The 24,482-nt window shown below is 40.8% G+C and overlaps 1 protein-coding gene across 1 annotated transcript in view; it reads left to right on the top strand.

Annotated features, from left to right (window-relative positions):
* Nucleotides 1-18,556, top strand: part of kif13ba (kinesin family member 13Ba) — a 50,546-nt gene extending 31,990 nt beyond the window's left edge. Inside the window, exons 22-39 of the mRNA XM_085360932.1 lie at nucleotides 21-146; nucleotides 267-440; nucleotides 586-743; nucleotides 823-955; nucleotides 1,088-1,243; nucleotides 1,358-1,457; nucleotides 1,605-1,731; nucleotides 2,129-2,184; nucleotides 2,274-2,398; nucleotides 2,479-2,754; nucleotides 2,838-2,990; nucleotides 3,146-3,223; nucleotides 3,340-3,390; nucleotides 8,454-8,610; nucleotides 9,436-9,566; nucleotides 11,135-11,197; nucleotides 12,001-12,580; nucleotides 12,665-18,556. Coding sequence (XP_085217058.1) covers nucleotides 21-146; nucleotides 267-440; nucleotides 586-743; nucleotides 823-955; nucleotides 1,088-1,243; nucleotides 1,358-1,457; nucleotides 1,605-1,731; nucleotides 2,129-2,184; nucleotides 2,274-2,398; nucleotides 2,479-2,754; nucleotides 2,838-2,990; nucleotides 3,146-3,223; nucleotides 3,340-3,390; nucleotides 8,454-8,610; nucleotides 9,436-9,566; nucleotides 11,135-11,197; nucleotides 12,001-12,580; nucleotides 12,665-12,870 — 2,850 coding nt within the window. The 3' untranslated portion in view covers nucleotides 12,871-18,556. The remainder of the gene's footprint in view (nucleotides 1-20; nucleotides 147-266; nucleotides 441-585; nucleotides 744-822; nucleotides 956-1,087; nucleotides 1,244-1,357; nucleotides 1,458-1,604; nucleotides 1,732-2,128; nucleotides 2,185-2,273; nucleotides 2,399-2,478; nucleotides 2,755-2,837; nucleotides 2,991-3,145; nucleotides 3,224-3,339; nucleotides 3,391-8,453; nucleotides 8,611-9,435; nucleotides 9,567-11,134; nucleotides 11,198-12,000; nucleotides 12,581-12,664) is intronic.
* The last annotated feature ends 5,926 nt before the right edge of the window (nucleotides 18,557-24,482 follow it).

The raw sequence follows: 24,482 nt of genomic DNA, 5'->3' as shown, positions 1-24,482 counted from the left end.
TGTTTTCTTGCTGTGTTTAGGTTGCAGGTCGCCTGCATGTGGAGGTGGTAAGAGTTGGAGGGGGCTTAGAGGATAACATGGCTGGAGGAGATGAGCCTGACAACAACCAGGACATTGAAGTTCAGGATCGCAAACTGGTCTGCATGGTAAGACTCATAGCTCATCAGAAAATTTAGTGCATTCAGACCATCTGAATCTTCCCAATACTTCCTGGACTATTAGGTATGTTTAGTTGGCATCTCATTTTTCCCGTTTGTCATCCACAGATTAAAATCCTGCAGGCTACTGGTCTTCCTCAGTACCTGTCCAACTTCGTCTTCTGTCAGTATTCTTTCTGGGACCAGCCTGAGCCTATCATCGTGGCTCCCGAAGTTGACACGTCATCCTCATCACCCAGCAACAAGGACCCACACTGCATGGTGGTGTTTGACAGCTGCAAGGTAAACATGGGAGGGAAGACGAGAATTTCAAGTCTTGCAACAAATCAAGAAGCTTTCCTGAGCGGTGTCTATTTTGATTTCTAGTTGTGTGAAAATGTGTTGTGGATTGGTCTGAATGGCACTTGTTTTTTGGGGGCTTATGTAGGAGCTGGCTGTGTCCGTAACTGAGGAATTTATCGAGCACCTTACAGAAGGGGCAGTCGCCATTGAGGTGTACGGACACAGACAGGCTGATGCTGGAAGAAACCCCGCACTGTGGGACCTCAGCATCATCCAAGCTAAGACACGCACATTACGAGACAGGTAGATATAACAGAAAGAGTACATATAGATTCTTGTTCTGCAAGGAGCACAGGTGTGCAAACAGTGTCTGATTTTGTAGATGGAGTGAGGTAACACGTAAGCTCGAGCTGTGGATTCAAATCCTGGAGATAAACGAGAATGGAGACTTTGTTCCAGTGGAAGTGGTACCTGCCAGAGATGTGCGGACCGGAGGAATCTTCCAGCTTCGGCAGGTGAGGATGACACATCACAACAAAAACAGTCAACCTGTTTGAATCAGAAAACTGGAAAAGCGGGCTTCTAAATATTCTAACTAGTGTCTTGTCTTCTTAATCCTCCTCAACCTTCTCCTCATGCTCCTTTAGGGTCAGTCGAGAAGAATCCAGGTGGACGTGCGCTCAGTTCAGGATTCTGGCACTATGCCCCTGATCGCAGAGATTGTGCTCGCTGTATCAGTGGGCTGTGTGGAGATCAGAAACACCACAGCAAACCAGGAAGCAGATGAGATGGACAGTTATCAGGTAGACCACTCTGTCTACAGTGTGATTTACACTTTCATTGAGTCATAAATTACCTTTGAAGTAGCTGACTTGAAGAAGAAGATGGAGTGATTAACTGAGTTGTTTGGTGGACAGGAAAGAGACCTGGAACGGTTACGGCGGCAGTGGTTAGGTGCTCTCACCAAGAGACAGGAATACCTTGATCAGCACCTACAGAGCCTGGTTAGCAAAGCAGGTAAAAATACGTAGATTAGTATGCAAAATATTGATGTGCACAGGTATTTAACAACTGTTTCTGATCCTAATTCACAGTTACAGCAATTTACACTTTGCAAGTGGAGTAAGGTGAATGAAATGTTTAATGCATGCATGTTTTGTACAGAAAAAACAGAAGATGACATGGAGAGAGAGGCGCAGCTCCTTGAATGGCGTTTGACTCTAACTGAGGAGAGAAATGCTGTAATGGTGCCCTCTGCTGGCAGCGGCATTCCTGGAGCACCTGCTGAATGGTACAGCCCATTAAATGATGTTCTTATTGAAAACAGCTGAAGCCCCTGTGAGCCTAAAGCTGCAGCTTCAGACTGCTTTAAACGCTCTGTATCAAACCGCTTTAAAATTTTAAACGGCTCTTTGTGATGTCAGTGAGCGCAGATATCCCTAATATGGTCATATAAGGCACACACTCTGGTTTAAACACAGAAGTCTCATCAAACCTTCTGTTTGCAGTTTGTAATAACTTGGCTTGAATGGAGCTAAAGTATCTTGTTTGAACTGAGGAGGTGCATGTAGGCCAATTGCAAAGGATTACTGTCTGAGAACAGAAATATCGAGCTGGAAATTAGCATTCATTATAACATTTTAAGACACAGAGGTTTAAGCAACATTTTTTTTTTTTTTTTTTAAAAGGGTTCCTCTGCCTGGCATGGAGACTCACATCCCCGTCCTCTTCCTCAATCTCAAACGTAAGTCAGTCATTTGCAAAATTGTGCAGAATCTCACAAAGTGTTTATCTTTTTATATAAGTTAATTTGAAATATCTTTGATTCCCCAGCTGATGACCTCAGCTCTCAAGACCAGTTTGAAGTTCCAGAGGCTGGAGGCTGGGATGCTATCTTGAATGGAGAGGATGAGGATGACTTTTTTGATCTACAGATTGTCAGACACTACGATGGAGAGGTGAGGATAAACCTGTAATTCTCATAAAGGAGGCCTTTTCATTAGAAACCCTTGTAGTAACTGAGCTGTTCACTCCACAGGTTAAAGCAGAGGCATCCTGGGACTCCACTGTCCATGAGTGTCCTCAGCTCAGTCGAGGGGGATCATATCCTGAGCAGCGTGTCTATCTGACCATACGGGTGGTGGTCCAGCTCAGTCACCCTGCTGACATGCAGCTGGTGCTGAGAAAAAGGATCTGCGTCAATGTTAACCCGGGCCGCCAGGGATTTGCCCACAACTTTCTCAGAAGGATGTCAACCCGCAGCACCGTACCTGGCTGTGGGGTCACCTTTGAGGTGGTTTCCAACATACCTGGGGTAAGGCCAATGGGAAGAAGCATTGTTTTGCCAAGCATATTATTAAACATGTTGTTAATCTTTATGATGCTTTGTCTCCTTAGGATGCTCCTGGTTCAGAGGACAGGGAGATGCTGGCCCGACTCGCTGCAAGCGCACACAACAGCCAGTCAGGCGATGATGAAGCTGCCATTGAGAAATACCTCCGGAGTGTCCTGAGTCTGGAGAACATTCTGACACTGGATAGACTCAGACAGGTAGGTGGAGATAAATAATAGAGCTGTAGATTGAATTTAAACCCACATTATGAATAGGCAAGCATTCATCCAGTCACACAGCTTTTTTTTTTTTTTTTAATTGATGATCTTCTAATATTTTCTTCTAATATATACATTAAAATACTGTGTTTTAGGAAGTGGCCGTGAAGGAGCAGTTGACTAGCAGAGGGAAGAGTAACAGACGGAGCATAAGCTCTCCTTCTGTTAACAGGGTAAAGCATGAAATATAGTGGCAGGCCATCATAGCACAGATGGCATTACATTTTATTGCAATAAGATGTGATGTTTCTCAATATATATATATTTTCTTGGCTGTCCCTTCTGTCAGCTGTCTGGAAGTAGACAAGACCTGTCCACAACCTGCCTGCTGGACGATAAGGTAATACCCACTGTTCAACAGCACAAAATCATGTGTTTCTGTTTGTGTAACTGCTGGAGTGTTGCCTGTGCAACGTTGGAAGCTCTCTTCATTAGCGTGCATAAAGAGAGCTAGGAGAGCTGTGTTATTATTGCATGAAATCAAAAACTTTACCTCTTTGTATTTAACACTGCATTCAGTTATTAAATAGACCCGATAATTATGTGGTCATTTAATTTACTTAGTTTAATTAATAAAAGAAGAACTTTTTTCTAGTTAAATGTATCTACTAGGGGTGCAACGATATTCGTATCGATATTGAACCGTTCGATACAGTGCTTTCGGTTCAGTATGCATATGTATCAAACAATACAAAATTTGTAATTTATTTTATCAACTTTCCTTCTGACAATGCTGTCTGTGTTGAGCGCTCAGTGAATCTGCGTTTGACTACTCCGCCTAGGCTGCACTGTCGAGCGCAGATCCACTGAGCGTTCAACACAGACAGCATTGCCAGAAGGAAGAGCGCAGGGGAGACAGAAGTTAAGCTCTCCTTGCAACATGGCAAATTGAACCTCCCCCACCCTCATTCAGATCTTGCGTTTGGAATTATTTTGGTTTTCATGTGACGTATGACCCTGAAGGTAAGCGCGTCATGGACTAAAGTGAAACAGTATGTTGGATGTGCCACGCAATGCTCAATTACATGGGTGGGAACTAGTGTGTTAGCGCAGTTAGCTCGTTAACGTGTTGGCCATCTAGCCCCACGCACGGGTGATCAGGGGTAGCTCGTTAACGGAGATTTGCCGTGTTGTGGCCTTAACATCATTTCAACGAGATTAACGCTAACAGCACTAGTGGGAACACAACGAATATGACTGCGCATTTACGCCGACATCATCCTAGTGCAAAGACAAGTGGAAGCAGACAAAAACAACAAGCATGCATGCTACAAACTTTACCCGAGTCATTTAGACAGCCGTTAGCACATGATTCTCCTTATGGGGACCTGATATGTTTAATATTGTGGCGAGCTCAGACAAGGAGGAGACGGAGGTGTCGTTTGGTCTTGCTTCCCGTGAGCTAGCCAGGGAGCACAGCCGTTTATTGACATCTGCAGAAGAACACTGCCGCTAGCTAACTGCTCAGCGCGGCAACCGCACAGCAACAACAACAACAACACACAGGGCGCCCTCTGACCCCGGAAGGACACACCGTCGCAGCGAGAGGGCGTCACCCGTCACTATGGCAACATAAACAAAACATAACTGTACAAACAGAACCCCGACCAAGCCCTGACCCCTACATAGCCCCCACCTAAGGGGTCAGTCGTCCCCGACGACCCCATTACCCCACACAAAGTCCTGCAAATGTCCAAGTGCCTTCTTTTGGCGCACCAGCCGGTCACGACCGGCGGGGGAAAAGTCACTTGGGTCAGAACATGGGGTGCCACCATCATCCCACTTCTGACACCAATGTGGCGAGCTCAGACAAGGAGGAGACGGAGGTGTCGTTTGGTCTTGCTTCCCGTGAGCTAGCCAGGGAGCACAGCCGTTTATTGACATCTGCAGAAGAACACTGCCGCTAGCTAACTGCTCAGCGCGGCAACCGCACAGCAACAACTACAACACACAGGGCGCCCTCTGACCCCGGAAGGACACACCGTCGCAGCGAGAGGGCGTCACCCGTCACTATGGCAACATAAACAAAACATAACTGTACAAACAGAACCCCGAACAGCCCTGACCCGCTACAATATGCTGCTGAGAATATAGCCCAGAAGAAGTGTATAGTATAGCTTTTATTTTGGAAAGAGCCATTTCTCTGTAATAAACTCTCTTTTCCAATGATGAGTGATTCCTCAATCAGATACAGGGCTTACAAAATCGGTAGCCCGATGTCCCGAGGCTAGCGATTTTTCCAGTCGGGCTACCAAAATCTATCTCTGCCCTGCCCGTCGGGCTATTGTAGGAAGAAAAATATATTGTAGCATCCCTGGCTGAATGATGGTCTCTTATACTGATGCTTCACAGAGGTTTTATTGGAAATGTTTTTATTGAAACATTCAGTGAAGACACCGTAAGAGCTAGGAGCAAAACAAAACCAGCAATATTAATACCATAAGATCAAAGGAAACAAATTTCTCCTGCTCACATATAGCATATACATCAAATTTACATCACTCAATTCATTATATCACCTCACTAACTTACAACTACACATAAAGGTCAAGGTTAACAACATAAACTCTATTAAATGACATTTTGATTGCATGTAACTTATTCCGTTAAAGGAAACATTAACAAACCTTGTGCCACTGTCAGCCAGGTACTAATTGGCAAAGTAAACGTACATATTTTTCACTTTAAGGCACACTATTTTACCATATCCTAAAAGAAACGTTACTAACAGCCCTTTAACGGTTTTGTGCCAGTTTCCTGTTTCAAAATAAAAGCATTGATTTCAAAATAAAACCGAAGTGCCTTTCAAACAAACGTAAAAATATTTACCAAATTTAAAGGTCATTTACATATGTCAATGCTTTTCTCATTCTTTCGGAAATGTAGCTGGGTAATTATGTCATTGGCATCGGTGAGCCACTGTCAATATGTGACATATTGAAATCGCGTTTGAATTTGCGCTTGTTTTTTGCTTTCACTTTGCAATCGCGCGAACTGTGTATAGAGAGCGACAGTACTGATTGGTGAGTGATGATAATTTGCGCACCAATTCCTCTGACATTGTCTTATCAATCGTTAGCTTACTATGCAAACATGACAAGTGAAATCTTAAACATGTAAGAGGTTGATCGTGCAGAGAATCGCTGACCGTTGTGTGTGTGTGTGTGTGTGCGTGTGCGTGTGCGCGTGTGTAAAAGCAGCAGGATATATATTTTAGTTCTGCTGAGCCAAATAAGACGGGTCAGGGTGAAGAAGTGACAGCCAAAGAAAAGTTTACCACAAAACGGAAAAGTTATGACAAATCAGACTATAAGGCAAAAAGAAAGTGCAGCTTTATGGTTTCATGGACAAAAGAATTTCTGTGGCTGCAATATGAGCTATATAACCGGGGCTGCACATAAGTGGTCCGCAGGTGCGCATTCGCTGTCAAAATAAAGAAAAAAAACGCGCACAAGATATGAAGTTGCAACACGTGTTTGCATACATAAGATTTTCTGGAGGAGGACAGACATTTGTTTAGAACTCTTAAAGATGTCGAAGAAGCTCCTTTAAGCAATTACTTTGGTCTTCCTCCACCTCCAAGTCCGAACCACAAAAGAAGCGCGTATTCTCGGAAAAGTGTTTGCAGGAGGTGAGCTGGCTTCAAACAAATGATGAACGCACAGAGATGTGGTGCGGAATGTGCCGTGAAAATCCCACTCTAGCGGACAAAAACAGTGCCTTTTATATGGACGCAAACGCGCGTTGCAACTTCTTATCTGGTGCGCGTCTTTTATTTTGACAGCGAATGCGGACCACTTATGTGCACCCGTGTAAATAACATAATGTTCTGCCGGGTGTGTTGTTGGTTTTCTCTCGATTTCTGAGTCGACAAGCGCCTTTGTTACTGGGACCAGTCATTTTAAGAAAGGCCCCCATTAGAACCCATGAGAAATGCAAGAAATGCATTATTGCTCAGTCTGCAATATCTTTCCCAGAACAAACACCAATTGCAAATAACATACTAAAAATAAACCTGAAAAAATCTGTTTAGAACAGCGTACTATGTTGTAAGGAGTGAACTACCACTGGCAAAATTTAGCAGTCTTTGCAAACTTCAAAAAGTAAATGGCCTAGATCTTGGTTCCACTTGTCTCTTACCCGTGACTTCAGTGGAAATTTCAAATTCAGGATCTGACACAGACTGATTCATGTCCTACACAGTTCTTACAAGTTCATAGAAATTTCTGTTCAATTAGAACCAAGTATTTGAGTTGATGATTGTAATTTTTATACAATGTTGTAATTTGTTTTTCAACAGTTTTTTGATTTATGTTTTTTTGTTTCCTTTACAATATTATACTTTAATGTATAATATTGTAAAGGAAACAAAACATCAATCAAAAAATTGCTCTCTTTTTTTATTTGGGCTACTTAAATTTATTTTGGGCTACCAAAAACTGAAGAGTCCCTGCCCGAAGGGCTACCAGGGATTTTGAAATTTTGAGAGCCCAGAGATATATTTATTTTTTTAATTACTTTTGTTTCAGCAACATTAAATTTAAAAACTGTACTTTTGAGTTAAAATATATATTTATAAGTTTAATAAATGACAAATTAAAAAGGCATGAACATTTTTTTGTATCGAAAAAATATCGAACCGTGACACCAAAGTATCGAACCGAACCGAGAATTTTGTGTATCGTTGCACCCCTAGTTATCTACGTAATACTAGTCAGATTAATCTCAGCACCAAACACTATAGAGTTCAGCACTGAACCAAAGTAACCAACCTTAATCATTTAAATAAGTTTATAATTGAAATAAGTTTATAATTTATTGACAGTGATTTTTGAGAAAGTGACACAATTTTTCTTTTTCTTAGTCTGCTTATGCTTTATGCTTCAGCCAACATGCTTCAAAAGGCCCAACTTTAATGTCATATTGTAAGGTGCATTAGCACACTGGAACACAAACCATGTTGAAAGACCAAAAAACAATATTTCGAAAGGTTTAGGAACCCTGTTTGAAGTTTTTCAGTTTAAATCAACAGAAAGACCTGTTTGCTTTTACCCTATATTTGCATAAAAAATTTATGATTTGTTTACATATGGGTTACCATGTATATCTGAAAAAGGGGTATTTTCCTGTTGTTTTTTTGTTTTTTTTTTTCTTGTTTTTGCTGTTGTTGTTTGTTTTTTAGTTAATATGCTTATTTATTATTTAAAAATAATGTGCATTAGCACAGGTAGTACATTGAAAGTAGAAACTAACCAACTTGCATCTTTTAGTTGACAAGAACAGCTATACATAAATTATACTTTGTGCTTGGAGCAGTAATTTGTGTGCTTTTACTTGTGGATGCTGTACGACTCAGATATTTCATCCTTTTAAATCCAACATTATCTCTGTCTGCTCCCTCAGGGTCGATGGGAGAGTCAGCAGGATATCTACATGCCCTCTCAGTTTCCTCGCACCCTGCCCCGCCCAGCCTCCTCCCCTTCCACCTACTCTACCTCCCCGTCTTCATCAACTACTCCCTTCGGCACTCCTCCTCCACAGAACCAGGAACCAGAGCAAGGTAAACCCCTCCTTCTTTTCCCATCTCCTTTCTCTCTTCAATAAAACACTTTGGGCTCTGCTCATTGCTCCATCTTACTCCCCCAGCCATTCTTTTCTCCTCCTTTTTCTTCTGCCTGGATTCATCCACTTGAGCTGCTCACAGATTTCACCTTACTTTCTCTTCCACCTTGTCCTCTTTTGTCTGATGTTCCAAAGATATTTAACCACACCATCTGATGTTTCATTGTTCACATTATTAAATGCTAGATCCTCCATGTCCAGTGTGTTATCACACTATCTACCTGCTCTCTTTGTATTCATTTCTAGTGTAAAGGTCTCCATTCTCTCCTCATCTCCTTGAACAGAGCTTTTTTTTTTTTAATGTCTGCTGTGATTAATCTGAATATTGTCTGTCAGTTAGTTGATTCATAGTGATTTCATGTTAATGTCAGTTTGAATCATTGTCACTGTGATGTCCTTCAGCATAATTCTGTTTTGAAAATAAACAGAATTAATGATGTTTAAATAATTTCTCTTTCACAGTCCAGTAATTTAGAGTGTTTATGAAATCATATCCTAATGGCTGAAATCATCTTTGTGTTAGTTTTTTTGTTTAGTTTTTTTTTTTTTTTTTTTTTTTGCCAGCTTCCTCTGTTAGTCTATCCCAGTATTGGGGTTTTTGCCATTTTCTGGACTCACTTTCAACTTCCAATCTTAATCTTTCATGCCTCCTCTACCTCCCGGACCTCCTCTTGTTTCCTTGCTTCCTTCCATCTCTTCTGCCTCCTCCCTTCTCGCCTCGTCTTCCTCCTTCTCGCCTTCTTCCCTTCTTCCCCCCCTCCAGGTCGTTCAGGACTTGCTGCCTCTTATCTTTCAGTTAAGGCGCTGGTTCCCCAGATGCCCAAACTGCTCAAGTCTCTGTTTCCAGTGCGAGATGAGAAGAAGGAGCTGAGACCTTCGCCGCAAAACCAGCAGGTCAGCAGATGGTCCAGTGCAATTCCCTGGAAGCCTTGTATTGAGTTTGTTACATACCTGCAATAGATATAATATCACTTTTTTATTTTTCAACTTTTATTTTTAAATATTTGAACCATTATTCTAGGATCCTTACCTTACAATATAAAGCGCCTTGAGGTGACTGTTGTTATTTGGCAATTTCAATAAAACTGAAATGACCTGAACTAAATTGTAGACGGGTTAATCAGAATTGATTTCTACTCTTTCTGCCCATTGAAATAGTTTATTGATTGCAGGTGACATTTTTCACTCCATGTTATGAGTAGCTGTAGCTGTAGCTGCACTCATGACCAGAGGTTTTCGCAGGCACAAGTTTGTTTGTTTTTTGTTGTTGTTGTTTTTTTTATTCTTTCTTCAGGGTTTCATGGTTTCAGTAAAATATTGATGAATTATAATTGACAAATTAATGACTAAAAGAAAGTGTGCATTGTGCTGTTCTGTGTGGCATGCTGGCTATCAACTTATTGGTCAGATTTAGACTACTGGTGATCGATTCCTGCCATATCAGTGGTCCTAGCTGATCAGTTTGAGGATTTCTACTTACCCCCCACTTTTTAGAACTTCAAGTTATGAAAAGGAAGGCTCGAAAATGTAAATACTGACTCTTCATGTGCCAGTAGAAGTCGTTGTTTTTCACTATATCATAGAAACATCCATCCATTTTCTTCCACTTATTGGCTGCTTTCCAAGTCCCACAGTCTAACCAAGCCTGATAGGACTGCTCCTTCAGGCTGGGAGTTGAAGATTTCGTGGACGGTAGCCTCTGTCAGACATTCCCAGTGCAACCTCACAGGTCCAACTCGCCACCAGCTGGTGATCAGTTGACAGCTCAGCACCTCTCTTCACCCGAGTGTCCAGAATGTATGGCTGGAGGAGCTAACCCCATTATGACACAATTACAAAATTGATCATCGAGCTGCCTGGGATGTCCTGGTGCCCTTATGGACACCCTTATGTTCAAACATGGTTTTCTGTGGACAAACTGTGGTTTGTACAGAAGTCCAGTAGTAGAACACCACTCAGGTGTGGCAGGCCAGTCACACCCCTCCAGGTCTCACTGACAGAATCCCCAGGTGGAGCACTGCCAAAGATAACTCCAGAGCTGTGTGTTGAGTTGAGCCTCACTATCTCTATCCAGTACTTCTCAACCTTACACATTAGCTCAGGCTCCTTCCCCACTGCTAGCCTTGGTAGCCAGGAATCGGCCCAGCACACACTGCATCCAGCCCTTCCTGTGGGTGGTGGACTTACGAAAGGGTGGGCCCATGGACTAAGGCCAGGCCACCAGGTGCTCGCCCTCTGGCACACTTCCGGGGCAGGAAAATGAAGGAACAAAGTGTATGAAATACACATTTTAGCAGTCTGAAAACTTTTGGCCATGACTGTAGTAAACGATCCTAATAATCATAATGTTGCATATGCAGCATGACATGATGTTAAATACATAGCATTGATTCAGTGCCATTAGCCTGCCACAGCCTGTTTATTTGCATTTCTTTTTTCTCTGTTGTGTCCTTGTCACTCAGCAGCACGTGCCTCGTATAGTGACCTCATCAGGAGGGGACGACAACAAAGGCAAGACCGAGACGGTGAGATTAAATCTCGTCTTATCCTTTACATGCTGTTTGGTTTATCGGTAACTTAATTTTAATCAGGTTTTTTAAGATTTTGTTTGAGATCAAAATAACATGAATACTTTTGATTAGTAATTTTTATTTGTAGTTTAATCCACTTGGTTCTTTGAGGAAAAACGGCATTAGGTAACCACAGTCTCTGTTTGTTTTCAGTTTGCAGCATTAGAGGATGATTTCACTTTTTTTCCCAAGTGTATTGCAAAAAACAAAAGTTGCCTCCATTAATCCCTGCTGTCCAATTTATCAACTAACAAGGGTCATTGCAACAGTCTGATAATGCACTTTTATAAATTCAGGGATACTAAAAGCAACTGAAGATCTAGTACCCAAATCACGCAGTCCCATAATACAGTTCTGTAGTTCTGTTTATTCTCTTCTTTCTCTGTAAGATGCATCCTTACTAGATTCCAATTCCACATCGGTTCTTAATGTGGTCCCATTGTAAGTTTTAATGAATTGCTCTTTATGTGCAGTTTAAGACCTTTTCAGCGATTCACTCATTAGCGTAATTGCATTGTGCTTGATTTATAGAACTGCACTAAATCTGTGCCGTAGCTCACCCTGTACACAGTAACGTATGCTTTAGCCTGATATGCACCTTGGGGCTCTATAGGGAGTCAACGCAGTCAAAAGATGAGATTCGCAGACCCTAGACTTCTTCCTGTCAAGTTTTATTTTGAAGATTGATTACTGTTGTTGATTACTCTTTTGTTTTGCCTTGTCTGCATGCTCTTATCTGTCCCCCCGGTTTCCTGTAGACTGCTATTCTACGGCCCCCAGCCAAAGACAGACGGGCAGAGCTCCCAGAAGTCTCTCCTCTTCCTGTGCATGACCCACATGACACCACCCCTCTCAGCCCCCTCAGCCAGTCGTCAAGCGGCTACTTCTCTGCTAGTGTTTCTACAGCTACCCTGTGTGACGTTCTCCAACCCTCCTCCTCATCCTCCTCCCTCCTGGCTGTCGAGACCACGTTACCCACAAACCCCCAGCAGCAGGGCACTGACAGGAACGATATTGTGACCTCTCCTTCTCAGTTTGGTGCCAAGGTGTCAGTCGTCGCTTCGCCTGCTTCTCACAACTCAGCCAATCACAATAGCATCACGTCCGACGTCTCCTCCGAACAGAAGCTGATAAACTCCGGAGGAAGTGAAGGCTTTGAGAGACTAGAGATCTTTGTGGATGATGATGAGCGAGGTGGTGAAGACGTGCTGCCTGATTGGCTGACAGAAGGAGCATATGTTACAGTAGGGAACAATAAGGCGGGGACGGTGCGCTACATTGGGGTGACACAGTTTGCTGAAGGAGTTTGGGTGGGGGTGGAGCTGGACACTCCTGTAGGTATGTATCCAGTTAAAAGGATCAGCGCAGTCCACCATAGTCCTAAATGTCTGTCGATTGATGGAGATGACCTTATGTTTGCAGGTAAGAACGACGGCTCCGTCGGAGGTCAGCGGTATTTCCACTGTAAGCCGGGTTACGGGGTGCTGGTCCGCCCAAACCGGCTGTCCTCCCGCGAGCGGACCAATCGGCAGACAGGGGAGTTTACCCCTTCTGCCCACGTCCCCATCCTGCGAGGAGAGGCCATTGTTGCACGCCGAGGGGAGAATCGCAAATCCTGGAGCAGCTGAGACATGAAAACTAGGAGCCCACAATCGTCGTCCTCCTCCTCTCAGCTATGCAACAGGCTCATACTCTACAACTGACCTACTGCCTAACCTCCTACAGTTAGATTCTACACTCACTGCATCCATTCATAGAGTCTGGATGGATATAGAATAAACACGGTAAAGAGAACTTTCAAGAACAATTCAAGTAAGATAATGAAAGACTATGCAGGATATTTGGAAGTACGTGGGAGGACCAGTTGTCATGCGGGAAGATGATTAGCAGTCAGTGGGAAGACTGCTGAGACTGAATGAAAAGCAGAACTATTTGGACCAGGAGTGAGGACTGAACCCCGCAGGCTGGATGATGCTTTCTTAGCTGATATACAGGGATGCAAACATGTGGCTTTTTTGTGGTCACACTAGGGTAATTTGGTTGGGAGCAAGGTATTTTTACAGTGGGATGGAAGACTTTCAAAGGACGAGGCTAATGGATTTACTGGCCCCATCTTATTTTATTTTTTTTTGTTGTCGTTCATCTTTCACGATTAATTGTCAGCCTATAATAGTTGTTAAAAGAAGTCAAATGATCCTATTTGACCATAAAGATTTTATAAAGCTGACTATTAGGCAGTGAAGATTGGCGTCACTTTTCTTTGACATTTTATTTATTTATCTCAGTTCCTGAGTACCACAAACCTCAAATCATATTGTGGCAGTAGATATTTGCTGCGTTTTCACACTTGACATGTTTGTATCCCTGCATATGATGCCTCTACTTGATAGTCCAGAATTTAACGCTACGGTTGCCACCTTCCTGAACTCTCCAGGTCCAATTTGCAGACTGACACTTTGACTCTCCCTCTCGGACTCCTTTTTTTCCCATTTTCTTTTGAAGATTGATCCTCCCAGAATGTGCCTTCACCATGGCTTGGTTTGCATTTGTCTGTATATTTAACTCCTTGTAGCCGTGTTTGTGTTGAAGAGAATGCCTTGTGCTAAGTGTGAGGTGATCTCAGGGACTGCAGAGGGGAAAGCACAGTGTGCGTGTGTGTGTAAATGTTGTACAGTGTTGCTCTGTGTGTACGTTAATGTTGTAGTCGTGATGGTGTTAAAGATTAGCTTCGTACAGCAGGAATAGTCGTGACAAAGCCACTATGAAACTGGGAGGCTTTAAAAGTTGATTTTTGCACTGGAGACGTTGGATAAGGAGCTTCTGTACGTGAACAGAACATGTCTGTGGTTATGATGCAGCGACCAGATAAGGTAACGAGAACAGGTTGGCTTTCTTTGGTGTCGTCTTTGTTTTGTTTGTTTTATTCTTTTGTTTGTTTGGATTTTTAATCCCAGTCAGGATATTCCCATGTCCCTGAAAGTGACTGATGATATCCGGACACCAGGAGGCGCTGTTTGGGCAGCACCTTAGTGCTGTGGAGGTGGAAATGGGCAGAGTATGTGCTGAGGAAAAGAAAGTGACTTAAGCTTGAGAGAAGGGTGAATTTGCTTCTATGCATTTGATCTTTTTAAAAGTAAGTTTTTAGTCCTTGTTTCTTTATACTGACACAAATGGGAGAACGAGCTATGAGTACATTTTGGGAAAGTGTTAAACCCAGAGGCAGTCCTGACTGATCTGTGGAAGAAAATTTAAAAGATATCGTAGACATGTGGATTATTACTTTTTTTAAATTAGGTTTTATGAAACATTCCAGAGGGATGATGACATTTTTACACTGAATTTTATTCTTGTGATTTAATGTGATTTAAATTGTTTCAGTGCACCAAAGCACTATTAGGAGTGAAGATGGTATATGTGTTTGCAGTGCTTTTACAAGTTAAAGGACATCTATTATGCTTTTACTCATTTCCTGTACTGTATGTACTTTTACAGTGGTGAACGATCATATCTAAAATAAATGTTTGCACAAGTAATCCCTATAAGCCAAAATCTAAGGCTTTAAGCTTCTCAAAATGCTCTGTTTCAGACAGTTTTTATATTCTTGGCTCTATATGACCTAATCATCTCAGGTTAATCTCAGGAGCCAATCAGGAAAGGCATCCTGAAGCGAGGGGAATGGAGCTAAAATAGCTTATTTCATTCTATGAATTGAGGGGCTCCACTGAGTCCAACTATAATATAAATATGGGTTATTTTGAGTAAGTTGTCATTTAATCTGTTACATGATGGAAGTCCAAGGAGAAAGGCAAAAATTTGAAACATGTTAAATCTGTTTAAAGAGTTAAAGTGTCAGCCTTTCTTTTTAATTGTGACTCTCCCCCGAGTTTATGCAGCTTTCACAAGAGGCCTGACAAAAGGATGATATTCCAACATAAGTGATACAAAGCAAACTGTATTCAGTCACATGGGAAAGAATGAAAATCCTGGAAATGAGCATAATAGGTCTTCTTTAAAGGGCCAATCCAGTTCAGTTCACATTGAAAATTTTACTGCCTGTGAAAACGTCCTGTAGCTCTGAGGAGGAGCTCTGTACACCTGAGCAAATGACACTTTTCTATAAATTTATACCATGAAGCCACAGATGCATTAATCTCGTGGTGAGACTCTAATAAAAGCTGCTACTGAGTTGCATAATGGGAGATGTTTTTTGGAGGGTTCTGGAGTTTTGTTGGATTTTCCTTTTTAAATTCGGCGGTCCTTTTTGAAAAGGCAACACTAAATCTCTGGAGTAATGTCGAGACTGAGGTGAGGAAGTGTTCGGTTTGTCTCAGAGAGGGAGGATGAAGCACGGCCAGATGGCTTTAAAGGTGGAAAATAATTAATTTTGAACGTTCTTGGGGTATTTTAGCTCTATGGTTCGTTTAAAAGAGCCTCCCAATGAACTGAATAAGTTTTATTGAAGGATGAGGCAGGTTTTTGGTGTCTGTAATGGTTTTCAGGTTCCTGATGTTGATGATGGAACGGTTATCTGGATTACTGTGTGCTTATACTGTAAACACACTATGTCTGAACACTATCGTCTTTATGGATCCATCAGTGAAGTTACTATTTATGCTTAAATGCTTGTGTGCACGCAGTGATCGCACACAAGCTGGTAAAGCCTTTTTATTTGAATAAATAAATGTTGCACAAATGATTTAATTAAAATCGCTGCTATTAGCGTTGTAAATTTACCTGTAAATGAATCAGTTGATTACTCGTGTCTCATACTGTATGATAGATTGGATCTCAGTAGTAGTGTTTAATTCCCGAATTGACAAACAAAACTAAAGTCCGTGCTCCTGGTTCAGTGGCCCATATATTTTTATGACTTAGTAAAATTCTTCTGAATGAGGCACTTTGTCGTATGAGCCTTGAAGAAGCGATGGGCAGGATATTTTCTGGGTGAAGAATCACTTCTGTACAGGAAACTGATTGAAATATAAGATGAGGCTCCACAGTCTATTTTATTATCTGTGTATTTATTGTCTGGCCATAAAGTCCAGACCTCTGGAGTCCTCTTATTGGCTAGTTTCTGCCTGTTGTGTCATTAGTTAGCAGGTTGTGAAGTGCTCTGTCGGTTAGTTTTCAATAATGTGGTCTGTAACGGTTCGGTGGTAATAAAGGAAGTGTTCCTGTGTGCGTTTGTGTGTGTGTGGGTGAGTGTCGAGTGCACCTGTCTCTGATTCAGTTGTGTCTTTGAGTCGTTGCCAAGATGGGAAAATAACCGTCAGCGGCCGTTTCACGTACATTTCCTGGGACTTCAGCATAGAGCGGCAAGCCTTCGCCCTCGCTGCTCTACTGGCAAAAAATACTAATTCCCGTCCTGGTGTCTGCTCTGCTTTGTGTGTTTGAGATCACTTCAGGCTTCTGGATGTTCTTTTATGTTGTTGTGCCTCAGAAACCATGTGACCATGTATCTTTCACACACTTTTTTCATATCAACGCTTCAATTCATTTGCACAAACGCCTCCAGATGGAATTGAAGACTTAATTTCTGGAATTATTGTACATGTAAGAAGAAAAATACAAACTGTTTTTTTGTTTGTTTGTTTTTTAAAGATGAAGTGGGTTTTTTCTTGTTTCAGATTACCTGTTTTTCTTCTCCTTCTCCTAGTATGATTATTTAAGATTACTCACTGTTTTCCTCCCAGAAGTTAAACTGTAAAATGTAGAGCTAAGCTCCAATGTAGATGGACTTCTCTTCCAGCACAATCTCCTGTTTAGCTCCCCATAGCAGTGGATCAAGTGTGATGAGGGCATAAAGCAGATAAGAATATAGCTCTGTAGACTGCAGGATGCTCAAGATCCACACGTCAACAAGGGTCGATTTATTTTTTTTTTTTTAAAGAAGAACTGAACAAAAGGAAGTGTAGCGTTAGTAATTGCTGTTTGGATGAGTTTAATATTCTAGCTTCAATTCAATAGGCTCCATCTCTGCTGCAGTAGTTATAAAGATTAGAGGTAGAGATTGTTTCCATGACACTACCATCAGGACCACATTTAATTCTACTTGTATTCCTGTGATATGGATCCAAGCGTATGTCGGTCTGGACGAATCTTTTGTCCCTCGCAGTTTCTTTTTTTTAAGGTTTTTTGCTTTTATTTTGCTCATTTTCAATCCCATGTCTTTGCATCGTCTGTCGTACTGCCTGCAGCTGCATGCTGAGTATAGGATCACTGGTTTTGAGCAAACCCCCGCCTGCCTTAATGTGGCCTTCAACCTGGAGCCAGACTAGTTTCAGCAGCAACAATTTCAGCTCTGCTCTGTACTAAACTCAGCAGTATTCAAAAGGGTCATTCCAAAACCACAGAAAGCCAGTCTGGTTAAATTTTTAATGGTTTGGTCCACAGGAGCTGTCAGGTTTATTACTCTCTTCCAGTTAACGGAAGGCTAATGTTTCGCCCCCTAGTGGGTACCATGCCTGACTTCCTCACAGGGAATTTTCTATATAGCTAGACAGTGAAATCTAACCTACCACTGCCCTGCAGCAGCAACCTAACAGCTACTTGGGATGAAATCTTATCTCCGAAATTGTATTTTCTTGGATTTGTGTTGGACAAAAGCATATTTTCCTGCCTGGGTAGTTAGTTTTCACCTTGAAACTACCTCTGGCCTTGCTTATGCCACCTCCTGCTCCGAGGCCCTTTTATAGTTTTTTTTTTTTTTTTTTTTTTTTTACAGCCTTTCACTGCTGGCAGCAAGTTCCTGTTTTCTGTGCTAGTATAAACTGCACAAATGAGCAATATGAGGGCATCGGGTGATGCATTGCCGCCTTGTTGCATGTGCATCATTTAAGATACAATGTCTGCTGGTGTATTTTAAAGGCTGTTATCAATATTCCTCTGAGGTACCAGCTGCCATATTTTTACCGAGCTGAGCGATTGGTGCTTGCCGAGTCAGAGAGTTTACTCCTCTTGTTACTCCTGCAAAAAACGACAACAAAAAAATATTTTCAGTCGTGTATCTTTTAACCCATTCAGCTGAAAATATTTAAATATTCAAGTGTTTGTTTATTGGGCTTCAGCCTGGTCAGCAGTATTAATAAAGCCCATCTATCATCTTAACTAATCATTATCAGTCACTGCTACTATTGATCCCTTAGGGCAGGTTTGTCCTGATGTGTCATTTGTATGTGTGAGTGCACCATCCAAGTGCTTGTTCGATGTATGTATGTGTGTGTGTATATATATGCTCATATTAAGAATTATAAAAGAAAAAATCTGAGCACAAGTTTGGGTTTTGATTAATTTAATTGTTTTATGTAATTATATGCTGCAATCCAAAGAATAAACATGTATTATAATAAGTTTTTTCTTTTTCTTTTTTTAAAACCATCTGAAGGGTAATCTGATAAGATTAAATAAAATTTAAAAAAAGAGGAATATTAACAGAGTATTTGTTTGTGCCTAGAAGATCTGATGCTTGAAGTTTTTAGAAATAACTGCATTTTGTTTGTTTCATTTGTTATCTCAAAACACAGCTGGCACCACTGGAACTTTTTTCCATTTTCTGGAACTTTACCTGTAATTTTACAGATTTCCTGTTGTGTTTCTTTCATGTGGAGAAACGGGTGTAATGTTGAAACAGCACTTATATAGTATACATAAATTCTTAATACTGGAAGACACCACAACTTTTTTGGGGGGTTTATTATGGACTTGTTTTACTGGTCAGCCCATTTAAGTTCAAATAAGGTCAAATGAATTGAAGTGAGTCAGTCTTGCTGCCAAGTTTTCATTAGACTGTGTAATTTGCTCAGATTATAGCACAGAATTAATCGTGCGTCCTCCGACGAACACTCTGATTTAAAAATGTCACAGCTGAAAACTCAAATATACAAGTTAAGGCGGGATTGTTTACACCACTCAAGGCCAAGACAAAAAGTTATTAGGTACTTTAAAATCACTTTAATTCCAGTCAGATTCATTACAAAACTCATTTAAAGGATACCTCAGCCTTCAACTTGGTGTATTAATTTATGTGGCTCAAACTGCTTTAACTACAACTAAGTCGAGTTTAAAACAGATTTATTTCTTCATGTAGAAAATATCTATTTTCTTAAGACTTCAGAGCTTCTGCTTTTTCCAAATTGGTAACTGAGCCACATTAACAGGAAATACAGAAGCTTAAACTGGAATTATTTTGTTAATACTGTGGAACATATATTCCTTTAACCCAATACACGTCTCTGCATTTAATATCTGGCTTTCTTCCTCTTCATGGCTTTTGTCTCGTCTCCTTCATCAATCCAACCAGTAGCTGCAGATGGCTGCTCCATCCTGAGCCTAGAGGTTTCTTCCTGTTAAAAGAGTGTTTGTCTTTCCCACTGTCACCAAATCTCTTGCTCATATGGGGTGTGATTGTTAGGGTTTCTCAGTATTTTAGGGTTTTACCTTAACCTCCTAGGACCTGGTGTCCACATATGTGGACATCACATTTTGGGTTATTTACTCAAGTTTGCTCTACAAGGGCCTGATATCCACTTACGAGGACATTATACTGCTACTGTTCTACCAAAATTTTAAACTAATATCCTCATATGTGGCCCTGATTTTTCATAAAAACAAAAATAAGGTAAAAAAAAAAATCTGGTAATTCTTTGTTTTTACATTCATCGGGCCCCAATCAGCCCAAATATCAAAGAGAAATTAAAAATGCATGCCGTGGAAGAGTTTGGGTCTTAGGAGGTTAAAGTACAACATGCTTTGAGACCATTGCTGTTGTGATTTGGAGCTATAAAGAAATTCAACTGAACTCCGAATTATTTATTTATTATTAAAGCAGTAAGACTACAGAACTGAGTAGTTTGCATATTTCGTGTCACTGGGCAGGGCTCAAGTGGGAAAACACATACTTCAAGAGTAAAATGCTTAAATCATAATGGTATGAGTGTTTCACGCTAGTTTCATTGAACTGGGAAAAGGGAAAAAGCTTATGGACAAACAAGTTTTCCTATTTTCTGGTTTCTTTTCTTGTTGTCCAGCCCACTGCACATACTCATTAGTTTTCTCCCATGGTTCCAGGCACAGATCACACTGTACGCATAATGCAATTGCGCAAAGCTGTTTTACAGATCTTTTATATCGGTGGGGTTATTTCTTTTTCCCCCAGTTCCAGTACCACAAATGACTACTTTGGAAATTAGGCAGAAATCTAATCACAACCTCTTGGCCCTCAGGAAGCAGATGACCTTATTTGGATGTCAAATTCTTTTACTTGTGCTGGTTTTATTTTCAGACTGTATAGTGACAAGAGCAGGCACTCAGGTCAAACCTGATGACTTGAACGCATTTATATCTTAGTTTGCTCACTAGTTACCGGAGATTTCATCCAAAGTCTCAAATGCCTTAAATATTCTGTAGTGAGATGTGCAGGTAAAGAAAGCACAGCAGCACACTGATGGAGTCTGATCAGTTTTTATTCCCTTGTAAATAGAATATCAATAAAAACACACCTTAAATATAACATAAGGTTTATCCAACAGATGAAAAAGTAACAAAAGGCCTATGTAGAGTTTCTACATAGCGATTACAGAACAGTCTACTGTCCAAAAAAGGCACTAAATCCTGAAATAGAAAAGAAGCAAATAAACAAAGAAAAATCAATTTAAACTGATACAACAAAGATCCTGCTGAGGTTTGATATTTTTCATTTTACAGAGATTTATTGAAGAGCTTATTGCCACAGTGAAATGGCAACCACTGCTTGTTTTCCTCCTGGCTGATTACATGAGAACATCAACACCGGAGCGTCTCCATTTCACGTTGACCACATGGATGATAGATGTGTTTTTCACCTTAATTTAAAAAAAAACAACCCAAAAAACAGATTTTTTTTTTTTAACTCTTTAAACGTGAAACTGCATATCACAACACTGAGCAATGAAGGAGGAATGAAAGCACCTCACATGAGAGGCATCAGTCTCAACCTTAACATGCACCCTGATTTTGTTAAAGGAAGCATCGCACATCCAAACTTTCCTGTTGAATAAAGTATTTGCTGTACTATGTGGACCACCGGCCAAAGTGACGGCGGGATATGGCACAGGTAAAGACGAGTCAAGGTGTAGTCAGTGCCAAACATATGCACAGGTAGATGTTCCAAAAAACAAACAAACAAAGAAAAACAGTTCAACAAGGCAACAGAGGACTGAAGGCAGATGGAAACACGCAGCACGAGCAAAGGCTTTTCTGTTTCTGTCCTACTGCTTTTTATTTTATGAGAACTTTAACTGTATTAGGCAGTTTCTGGCACAAAAAGAGTCCATTTAGATCAAAACAGACAAACAAAAGCACAGTAAACACCAGAAAAGACTGAGGTTTCTGTTATTAGAAGCAAATATGGGTTCTTTATGTAAGAAGGTTTAGCTTATTTCTTAACGTTTAAATCAGTGTTTACTCTCACTTTTGTAAGGTCTCCTGGTGGTGCTTAACAAATTATTGACACAGATCCACCTCAGATTTATCTATCCAATCGTTTTAATAGACCGCGATGGGTAATCAAACTAAGACTGTGACCTTGCCTTTATTTTTCATTTGCAGTTTTCTTTCCCTTTTTCTTATGTACAAAATAGCTAAAATGACACAAACTCACACTAACTGGCTGCTTCAGACCTCCAAAATGCAATGTCATGAGAAGACCATGAAGGCAAAAAAGAATAATCTCAAAATAGCACAATGGCCTAAATGAATCCATAGATTCATTTCAGAAAGGCTTCTGCTTAGCAGATTAAAAAGAAAACTAAATAAAAAACGATCTGTAACCCTTTGATGGGTTTGTAAATTTTGGTGTAAATCATTAAATGACAGAAAGCTACATAACTGACTAATAATGTCTCAAATGCTTAAAGCAAAGACACCCAGGACAGCTCTGCTGCCGCACAATTAAAGAAATCCTCCACCATGCAACAAAGTTTCTCAGACATTTAGCCCGAAACACTGAAATCCACCAGAATGACAGAGAGACTATTTCGTATTTTATGGACCCTGGTGGACGTTGGAGCTCATAAATGAGTAAATTCCCTTTAAACGTGATATTTACTGGCTCTAGTTTGAGGAGAAATTTCCCTTTTGAAAAGCCGCTGACGCTTCTGTTGTCAGCCAGCGTGAATCATCTTTACGGCCTTGTCACAGTTTGATCCAGACGGGACTGACACAAATCAGCTCGACAGTTAGTTTGAAGCTTTGATTCACATTGAAGCAGCTGTGAACAAACCTGCGGGGAGTAGCTTATAGCTGAATGGGAGGGAGCGAGGTATATATGTTGAGTTTTTAAACTCTGAACTAGTAGCTTAGCCTGTAAAGCACCTGGTGACGATGAACCGGTTTGAATGAAGCCGCTTTAGTGTAACAGAACATCATGTTATTAACTCGCCTGCATTAGTACGGTTAAAAATGTACAGCCATTGTAGAAGTCTTCTTCATGCACTGATCCTCTGTTAGTGCGCTGAGAAAAATGAGGCACTTAAGCATGAAGCTGAGGTGTGCTGCACCTTCATAAGCATTTAGGTTTCTATCAAGTGTTACACTGCACTGTAGTATTATTAATGTTTTAGCCTTTGAGAAGGTTTTAGTGTCAGCTGTAAAAGGTAAGCAAATGTAAGAGCTGGACTGATAGTGTTGAATGATAGTGTCAGCAGTGATCCCCCACTGAGCTGCACTCACTTTTTTTTATTTTGTTTTAAAGGTTAGTAAGTGTCTGTCTGTGTGCGTGTTGCTCATACTGGAGACTGCAGTCATCCTTACTTTTTTTTAGCGTGTTTTAACCCATTGTTTTGCTTTTCTCGCCTACAAACTTGAGCTCATTTTCAGCCAAAGCCAGAGTCAAAATTTTGTCAAAATCTTCAGTTAAAATCCTGGATCCTTCAGACATACTTGTGACCGTATATCTTTCAATTATCTTAATGTTCATCAGCGGAACATTAAGCAGCTGAGGAGCCATGTCTCCTCCTTGACTCTGGTGGAACAGGACGTACGTACAAAGCTTGGATCACTATGACATTTCTGTTAGTGTAGTTGAAACGCTCCGAGCACGGTGCTTAGTGTGCAGAACATTTTGGGAGTGCATGACTAGGACGGCGTTTAAACCAAAAGCCCCAGAGCCCTTACTCACTTTTGACCGGTGGATGATTTTGTATTCACTACAAAACTGATCTGGAAATTATTTTAGGGTTCTGGAGCTTTAACAATATGAACCACGAGCAGTTTAGTAAAGACGGCATCGCTGTGACGTCACCCACATCTGGACTTCTTCGCCATTATTGTCTTGGGTGTTTTGAACCCACATGTGAAGACCAAGGAGTGTATCTGACTTAGACAGTTAAATTATGGCTTATTAGATGCTTCCATGCCTTCAGCTTTTAAAAATACTTCTACAATGGCTGTACTAACCTTAAATATCCTCAATTTTACCTCAAATATTTACTTGGTTTTTTAATTATTAAAGGAGATTTCTTCTTATGGTGATTTCAAAAGAAATAACCTCCTCTGGCCTGTCAGTCAGTCTTAGTGACTAGTGAAATATATCAACAAGGACTCAAAGCACCATAAACAAATTAAGTGTCATTCAAAATGAAAATACAGCTTAAAAGTGACAGTGTGTGTTTTGAACACATGGCATATCGAGCACAAACACAGATATACCTGAAAAAGAATATAAAAATGATGCATTTGCTTGAAATAGTTTTTAACACATCTGATGCGTCTTTGATTAGCATATCTCAAACACACAGTTTCATCCATGATTATCATACACTCAGAAAATACACAAAATTTTAAAACTTAATACTTTGGCTAATGTTTCACTCGTCTTTCACCAACATGATAAGACTCATACTGATAGTTTCTCTCATTTGAAGCTAATATGTCTATATAGTGTACAAAGAAATGGATTTGGATAGATATACTGTATTTAAGTATAGTCTGTGTGTCTACGCACACACACACATATTAGAAAGATGGGTAACAAATTAAAGGAAAAACCCAATGTCGTGTCAAGGTGTTGGCCCTTCATGCACTGGAAATTCAGTGATTCTCCAAATTTCTAAAACTCTACTACAGGGATGAACAGCATTCCTCCAAAACATATTCCCTCATTTGGTGTTTTCAGAGTCCTCTCTAACTAGCCCACATTCTCCCATAGGTGCCCAAGTGAGTGTAATTCTGGTGACAGTCTGGTGACTTCACAGCTTACAAGAGT

The sequence above is a fragment of the Diplotaxodon limnothrissa genome, linkage group LG1, assembly GCF_057381915.1.
Source record: "Diplotaxodon limnothrissa isolate DT_005_m linkage group LG1, D_limnothrissa_male_GT1.1, whole genome shotgun sequence".
NCBI lineage: Eukaryota > Metazoa > Chordata > Actinopteri > Cichliformes > Cichlidae > Diplotaxodon > Diplotaxodon limnothrissa.
Note: the sequence above shows the minus strand (reverse complement) of the source record. Positions and strands in the feature narration are given on the sequence as shown.